This window comes from Hipposideros armiger, unplaced genomic scaffold (assembly GCF_001890085.2).
Source record: "Hipposideros armiger isolate ML-2016 unplaced genomic scaffold, ASM189008v1 scaffold_73, whole genome shotgun sequence".
Classification (NCBI taxonomy): Eukaryota; Metazoa; Chordata; class Mammalia; order Chiroptera; family Hipposideridae; genus Hipposideros; species Hipposideros armiger.
The window spans coordinates 172,283-181,101 of record NW_017731423.1 but is presented as its reverse complement, the minus strand read 5'-3'; the positions used below and the strand labels follow the sequence as shown (position 1 = coordinate 181,101).

Genomic DNA, 8,819 nt, shown 5'->3' with positions numbered 1-8,819 from the left:
GTAACTGGCATTTGATACAAAGTCACAAAATACCTCGTAGACAATAACTTGAAAAATTGTGTCTCTACTTGGGTTAAATAGATTCCAGAGTACGCTGGAGGAGGATCTGGTAGCTGTAAATTTCTACAAAGAAAAGATTTCCATCTTAGCGGCTGCAAATAGCCTACCACCTAAGTCCCGTCTCCACCCCGCCCCCAGCCATCCTTCCGTCGTTATGGAGATCCGGAACGCCCTAGCTGGCTGGTTTTCCTCCCGTGGTACTCCTAACAGGGAACGCGACGACGCACGCGCGTCCTAGGCTGTGGAGGCGCCGCGGTGGCTGCCGGGACTGAGCTCTTATCCTGTTCAGGAAGCGGCGGGCAGGGCTCGAGGCCGAGTCGTCAGCTAGTGCCGCCGCCGCTGCCGCCGTCGCCGCTGCTACCGCCAGTGCGGAGACCGGGACCTGGCGGGGCAGCGCTGGGTGTGCCTGCGGGCAGGCGGGGGCGCTGACTAGGAGCAGAACGCGGCGGCCAGCGGACGTGGGCGGCTGGCGAAGGCGGAGGCGCAGGGAGGCGGCGGCGGGTCGCGTGGGGGCGGCCCATCTCGCTCAGGTAGGGGCTGCGGCCGCCGGGTGAGGGACGCGGAGCTCCGGCCTGTTCTTCCTCGGGGGAGACCGCCTCCTCCCGTGGGGAAAGAGTGTCGTCTACCCGTCGGGAGGCAGGGGCTGCCGCTTACTACGCGACATACAATCGCAACTTCTTGGGGAGCATTGTCTTTTAGGCCGGAGGTTTTTTTCAGTAAACTTTTGGGTTGTAAAGGGAAGTTCGCAGTCGCGTAGCCGCTTGTGCCTCTTCGTAGCCCCCAAGATTACATTAGCAGTAGCCAAGCGAACCATATGTGTGGAGTTTGGGAAACCACGATGCCCAGCCAACGAAAAGGCTGTGATTTAGAAGCTCGTTCACGGGCTAGTTTTTAAAGCTGCCTTTTGGAGACCTCGTTTGTAATGATTCCTAAACTTTAGTTATAATTGTTTTGTGTAAATTCTAAAGACATATTCCAAAACAAAACGCTGTGGGACGTTTTTCTCCCACCCTTATGTTTCTGTCACTTTTTCTGTAAGCAGTCTCCTTTCTCCCCTTGCTGGCTATTCAAATCAGTGTTCTTAGGTGCCAGTGGCACCTCGGAGGCTTAGGCAGGGAACCTCGGAGCAAAAGAGAGGAAAGTAGAAAGATTGGAAGAAGTAGAATGATCCTGTGGGAAGAACGTGGGCTTTGGAGCCAGAAGATTGTGACTTAGTTTTGGCTTCTCGGTGTTCATCCGTGACACGTGGACACCTGAACTCCCTGAGTTGTAGTGATGCTTTTTAAGTGTGAAACGAGCAGGGTGATGAGTCCTGTTTACCACACTAGGCAGTGTATGTCAAACTACAAATATTGAGTAGCCTTCTGACAAAAAGAAGGAATAGCTAGGTGCAACCTGCAAAGGTGAAAGGTAGACCTTAAGCCTTCTGCTCTGGGTGCCGTTGAACATTACCTGTAACCTTACCTTGGTTTTAGACGCCTTTACCAGCATAAGAGTACTCTAAACAGAGTACCTGGACCAGGACCCAAATATCCTGACTCCTAAATCAAGTGCTCCTTACTCCACACCTGAAATGCTGGTAAAGGCCTCCAAGCTTTAAAAGGTTCTGGAAAAGGGCCGGCCGAACGGCTCAGTTGGTTAAGAGCTCGCTCAAGAGTTTGAGCTCTGAGCAACAGCGGTTCGAGGCCAGCCCGAGCTGAGTAGCCGCTAAGCTGCCAATAGGTAGCAGGATGGCTCAGCGGAAAAAAAAAATAAATAAATAAATAAAAATAAAATAAAAAAGACTGCACCGATCCACTGCACTTCAGAATCTGTAANAAAAAAAAAAAAAAAAAAAGGTTCTGGAAAATAAATCCTTGCCTTCAAGCAGCTTACATTTGAGGACATGAAAGCATTGAGCACCTCCCTTAAAAACAATGAATAAATATTAATAAAATGTGACCTAGAGTGTTTTAAAGTCAGAATATTCGGGTCCTGGTCCAAGTACTTCTCTCTGTGGGACCTCTTCACTTCAGATTTCACATATTAAAATAGGAATAAAATCAAATACCTATTATCTACTAGAGTTGTGAGGATCAAATGCTGTAAGCATTTAGGTCTTTGTAAACAGTAAGGCTTTTATTTAAGCCTGTGTTAAAATCATGACTAAAAGCCTGGGTTAATTACGCTGTCTTTACATGGTGAAGTAAACAGGTGTTTCCTGTTTTGGGCTAGTTGCCGCCACCTTATCACTTGTGAATTCTCCTTTCTTGTTCCACATTTTCCCTCCCCACAACTGTCTCCTATCTTTCTCCAGTATAATCATTCTGTTATTTCTTTTTAGATCTAACAAAATAGTAATACTGAGATAACATTTGTATAGCTTTAATATTTGAAAAACCACTTTCTCATTTTATTCTTACAATTGGGCTAGAGGTAGACAGCATTGGTAGTGTCCTCATTTTACTTATGATAAAACTGGACTTAGGTCTGGTGGATCACCCAGGGTCATGTTACTCTTGGGGATTAGAACTGAGAGGGGAGAAGGTCTTTGATTTGAAGTCCAGCGCCAGTGACTCTTTTCCTTTCTTACTTAACTGAAGTTTACTCTGATTATTTATCAGTGCTTATATTTTTAACTTTTAGCATGCTAAGTCACATTTTATTCATTTTTATAAGACATAAGATATATTTATTAACAGATCTTACTCTATCTTTGAACAGTTCTGTGACAAACTAGAAATAGAAGTATTTAGCAAAACTAAAATCTTAAGTTACCAACAGATGTTGAGAAATTATATCTAAGTATCCCCAATATATGATCATTACTGAAAAGTTTCACTTAAAACCTTATTTAATTACCTTTTATTAGTTCTTAACTCTATGAGATCCCAAAGTTAATTATACAAGTTATTTTCTTGACAAATATTATAGCAGAGATAACATGATTTTAAAAGTAAGCTTATTTAGGATGTTATCACACATAGACTTAGGCCATCTCCCTTACAATGAGTCCCACTGCCGGTGGTCCCTGCAGGCCTTAGAACGGGACCAGCAGAGCAAAGAGACTGAGAAAGGGATGGAGACTTGGGACATCTTCCAACTGGGTCCCTCCTGTAGGGGGGCCTCCCGTGGGGAGGGGGATCCTGCTGGAGGTTCCTTTGAATGGGTCTCCTTTAGAGGAGGGAGATGAGAGACCACAGCCAAAAGAGCTGAATCAGCTTGACATTTTTTGTAAAGGTCTAGGTTGTCACGCAGGACGAAAAAAGCCTGAACATAGGGAACTTGCCTTCCTGTCTGAAAAACAAATCTAACTGTATGATAGTTATACTTAATACTTCCCTCTGGAGGCCTGGTTTCCCCGCCTTTTAATTTTTTTTTTTTTAAAGATTTTTTTTATTGGGGAATTGGGGGATGGGAACAGTGCTGGGGAATTGGGGGAAGGGGAACAGACAAGTTGCTGTTGTTTTGTTCTTCAGTCTAGTTGTGGAGGACGTTGCTTCACTGGCCCAAGTTGGCACCATCATTGCGCTCTTCCCGGGCGAGGCAGATCAGTCGCCGGCTTCTGGATGGCCGCTCACTGCGGCTGCTGGCCGCTCACGCTGGCTGCTGGCTACATACGGTAGCCCATGGCAACCCACTGCCACAGGGGCTGCAGCCCACGCCGTCGCCGGCGACTCACAGCAGCCCAGCTCCAGGTTGAGCTGTTGTTCAGCATCTCAGCTGCGGAGGGCAGTGTCACTGGCCCTCATATGTGGGATCCGAACCGGGGCCCTCTGGCGTCCCAAGCCAGCTCTTAACCATTGCGCCACTCGGCCGGCCCTCCCCGCCTTTTAATTTATATTGAGGCCATGTTTCTGAACAGAAGACCAGGCACTGCTTCTTCAAAGTTTGGGGAGCGAATTTATCCTAGTGATTTAGGATGTAATTCAGTGGAGTGTAGGCGCATGAGGGCTGATAACTTGCCTCCCAACAACCTATCTGGAGTGTCCTCCAGACCTTGAGGGGCCAGAGAGACCGCATGACTCGGTTCTGTGGCTGGGTGGGGAGACATGGCACACCAGGATTTAGTCATGCCTTACCTGGGCGGCCAGCCCATGTCCCTGGGTGGGCATCTACGTAACTCCATGTATGTCCCCTCCTGGACTTCTGGCGCTAGCCTGTGGACTTGTAAAGGCAGTGGCCAATAATGGGGCATCTTATAGTAGAGGGGTGTATTGCCCGACTCTGAGTGTCTTTGAAATTGGTGGCGCGGTCCATGTAATGGTGGCATTCTGTATAAAGATGTTTAAGACGGAGTATATGCTCAAGGTCTGTGAGGAAGGCACATGGCATAGGCAAAAGGGTGTGGAGGGAGGCCATGATGTCCAACATGTAAGGGGGAGTAAATAGAGATATTGGAAGCCTCAAAAGTCTTCAGATAAGACTACTTCCTTAAGGCAAAGCGAGTCCAGAATATGCTGGCTTCCCCCCTCCCCAGAACTCTGCCTGACGGTTTGCAATAGCACAGGTGCAAGAGGAAAGCGGCTAGATACTCAGGACCTCCAAGGTGGAGCCCTAGATGGACTCAGGCCACTAAACAGTCATTGGAGAACAGGCAACGGGTGGAAAGGGCACAAAAACAGCAGAGATGTAGAGTGGGAAATTCAGGACATTTCCATCTGTGCTTTAAAACTAAAAAGAGATCCCAGTGAGATGTTAAGAAAGGGTAGGGTAAATATCAGTAAATCTTATCCTGAGCAACAAGGAATGTTCTGTACAGACAAGTTCCACGTTCTTACCTTAAGATGTCTTGAGGCTGGCGTGAGTGTTGAGGAGGTCTGACAGGGAAGGGGCCATGGACCAGCGTCTCAGGGGTTGAGGAGAGAGAGTGTCATGATGAAAAAAAGCAGTAAAGCTGGAGGAGGCGTTCAGCCGATACCCTGATGGGCAGTCGGGCTGGGACCAGCTTGGAGCCCTCCTGTGGAGTGGCCACGGCCACCGAGGATCCTTCAGCTGCCTGTAAAGGCCCACAACCTAGCCACACACCAGTATCCAGCCTCCTCGCGGAAAGGAAAAGGCAGTGGAGTAGCAGAGAGGGGAGGGAGAGGGAGAGCCATTGGCCGGCACCCTTATGGGCAGTCAGGTCGGGAGAAGACCCAGCGAGCCTTCAGAACACGTCACAGAGTCACTATGACCAGAGTTCCTCAGATGCACTCAAGAGTCGTTCACCCAACCTCACACTGTCCTTAGGTTCCCCGCTTTCCCCCAAGAGAGAAGGCAGTCAGGCTAAGGCCAGCATTCCTCCGACTCAGCATCAGAGGGGATTATCCAGAGCACTTCTGCTAAGCCTGTCCTTCGAGTCTTGAATGGCAGCCACGCTTGTTGCTTTTACCTGGCTGATGAAGGCCCATTGTTTGTGTGACAAGAAAATATTGTCGAAGGCCCACGAGTGGGCAAGGCAGACAGAAAAGCACAGATCATATTTTCATCCCAGATCAGCCCCCGATAAGTAAAGCAGGACTTTTTGATGTGTGTGATTTTGTGTGTGCTGGGATTGTGGTCTCGTGGAACCAAAGAATGGAGACACAGACTAGAGCGGTAAAGTTGCAGAAAAGTTTATTAGAAGAGAAATGGGCTCGAGCAGTAGAGAATAGCTCAAGGGCCATTATTAGAAGAAAAAGTACACTCCAAAGAGTTTGGAGTGGGCCGAGCAAAAGGAGCTCAAAAGGCCTCTTTTTTTTTTTTTAAGCAAGGTGCTCAATGCTTTCAGGTTCTCAAGTGTAAGCTGCTTGAAAGCATGGATTTATCTTCCAGAACCTTTCAGAGCTTGGAGTACAGTGCCACACAAACAAAAAACATTTAATAACGACTTGTGAAACCAGTAACAATGAGGCTAGAGCATTTAAAGATGTTTTTCAGTTCATTATTTAATAAATATTTATTGAACTACCCGGTGCTTGAAGGTTTTCAAAGTGTAAGGTAGTCTTTTTCTCCTGGGACCTTCCTTCCCGACTTATGAACACTAGTCTCAACAGTGCACAAATCATTTACGTAGTCAGCCTGTGCGTTTCCTATACTCTCCACAGGATGCTAGAGTGGGTTCAGACAAGGGAGGAGTGTTTTAAAATACTTGTTGAATGATCTGTGGCTTCCCCGGTTGTATTGAAGTTGCTTACAATTGTAGAGTTTTAGAACTGAGAAAAACCCCAAAGAGGTTTAGTCCCCCGCCCCTCCAAATCAGGAATTTTCTGTAGATATTTCTACCAAACATTAATCGAGCCTCTTCATCACTTAATGTTGGAGAGTTCACCAGTTTTAAGATACACCTTTTTTTTATAAGCAATTCTGATGGTTCTCTCTTTTTTTTTTTTCCAGTGAGCCTAAATCTACTTCCTAATTTCTGCCCAGTTAGTCCTGATGTTGTTTCTAGAGCAGCGTTGTCCAGTACAGATACAATGTGAGTTGCAAGTGTGAGTCACACTTGTAATTTAACATTTTCTTGTAGCCATAGTTTTTTTTTTAAAGTTTTTATTGGGGAAAGGGGAACAGACAAGTTGCTGTCCTTTTGTTCTTCTGTCTAGTTGTGGAGGATGTTGCTTCACTGGCCCAAGTTGGCACCATCATTGCACTCTTCCTGGGTGAGGCAGATCAGTTGCCAGCTTCTGGATGGCCCCTCACACTGGCTGCTGGCTACACACGGTAGCCCATGGCAACCCACTGCAGCAGGGGCTGTAGCCTCGTCGCAGGCAACTCCCTGCAGCCCAGCTCCAGGTTGAGCTGTTGTTCAGTATCTTAGCTGTGGAGGGCAGTGTCACTGGCCCTAATATGTGGGATCCAAACTGGGGCCCTCTGGTGTCCCAAGCCAGCTCTTAACCAACGTGCCACTCGGCCGGCCCATAGCCATAGTTTTTTTTTTTAAATTAAAAAGTAGGGGAAATTAATTTTATTTAATCTAGTATATCCAAAATACTATCACGTCAACATGTACTCTAAATACCTCATTAGTAATTTAAAAAGTTCTTCTTTTTGTACTAAGTCTTTTAAATCTGGTGTATGTTTTATACTTAGAGTATAACTCAGCTCTAGCCCCATTTCAGATGTTCAAAAGGCACATGTGGCCAGTGGCTACCATGTTGGACAGTGTAGTGCTAGAAGTTTACAGAATAATTCTATTTCTGTTTACTAGTGCCTCGCATAGTGCTTGGCACATAATTGGCACTGACTAATGATTTTTTTTTTCTTCAGTAAGTGAATAAATAGAAGTTCTAGGGCACTAGTAATAAGGTAATTTTGTTTGGGAAGTAACTCTTCGTTGAGATCTGTGGATTTGGCATATAGGTTTCAGTGACTGGAATCTGTATTAACAATACTTATTTTTTATTTTTGCAGCATTATGGATCCAAGCCTGTTGAGAGAACGGGAGTTGTTCAAAAAACGAGCTCTTTCCACTCCTGTAGTAGAAAAACGTTCAGTACCTTCTGAGTCATCAACATCATCATCATCATCGAAGAAGAAGAAAGCAAAGCTAGAACAAGGAGGATCATCAGGCTCTAAGCAAAATTCTGGTTAGTAAGATTGACTGTTTAGGATTGTTGAGTTTTATTTTTTACGAAACCATTTAGTACTGGCAAATTCATTTTGCAGTTTAACATTCACATTGATAGGCACTTTGTTAAATTATAAAGGATGGAATGATAGAATTTTTTCTCTAAAGATATTAATACTTTTATGTCACAGTTAGAATTTAGGTCATTAAGGTTTAATTTATATACCCTATAGTTTACTCGTTTTAAGAATACAAGTTAAAAGATTTTTAGTACATTTACAGAGTAGTGCAATTATTAATATTAGCACAATCCAATTTTAGAACATTTCCATCACCCCCAAAAGATCCCTTGCGCCCATTTGTAGTCATTCCTTGTTTTTACTCCAGTCCCAGATAACCAATAATCTACTTTCTGTCTCTATACATTTGCCTTTTCTGGACATTTCATATAAATGGAGTTGTGTAATATATCGTCTTTAGTGTGTGGCTTCTTTTATTTAGCATCTATTAAGATGATGTTCTTTATTCTGTCAGTGGTGTATTACATTAATTGATTTTCAGATATTAAACCAACCTTGCATTCTTGGAATAAATCTTCGTCATGGTGTATAATTCTTTTTATTTGTTGTGGGCTTCAGTTTGCTGATATTTTGTATAGGATTCATCCATGTTGCAGCATTTATCAGTCTTTATTCCATTTTACTGCTAAAGAGTATTATTTTATCGTATGGATATATCACAATTTGTCCATTTACCAGTTAATAGACATTTCTTCCACTTTTTGGCTATTATGAATAGTGTGGCTCTGAACATTCATGTACAAATATTTGTGTATACATGTTTTATTTCTTTTTTTTCCTTTCCCAGATAGAGCCCTAAGAGTGAAATTTCTGGGTTATGTGGTAAATTTATGTTTAATTTTTTAAGAAACTACCAAAATGGCTGTACCATTTTACATTCTCACCATCAATTCATGAAGATTCCATTTTTTTCTTGTCAAACTTGTTATTCCTTATCTATGTGATAATAGCCATTCTAATGGATGTGAAGCAGTATCATATGCAGTTCCCTAATGACTAAGGATGTTGGACATCATTTCATGTGCTTATTTGACCATTTATCTGTCGTCTTTGGTGAAATTTCTGTTCAGATTTTTTGCCCAAGTAAAAAAATTGGGTTGTCTTCTTCCTGTTGTTTAATATAGTTCTTTATATATGCTGGATATAGTTTTTTGTTTCTTTGTTTGTTTGTT

General features: G+C 44.1%; 1 protein-coding gene across 1 annotated transcript in view; it reads left to right on the top strand.

Annotated features, from left to right (window-relative positions):
• The first annotated feature begins 313 nt into the window (after positions 1-313).
• The window catches only part of GTF2E2 (general transcription factor IIE subunit 2), a 71,366-nt gene continuing 62,860 nt past the window's right edge, over positions 314-8,819 (top strand). The window contains exons 1-2 of the mRNA XM_019642846.1: positions 314-590; positions 7,411-7,586. Coding sequence (XP_019498391.1) covers positions 7,415-7,586 — 172 coding nt within the window. The 5' untranslated portion in view covers positions 314-590; positions 7,411-7,414. The remainder of the gene's footprint in view (positions 591-7,410; positions 7,587-8,819) is intronic.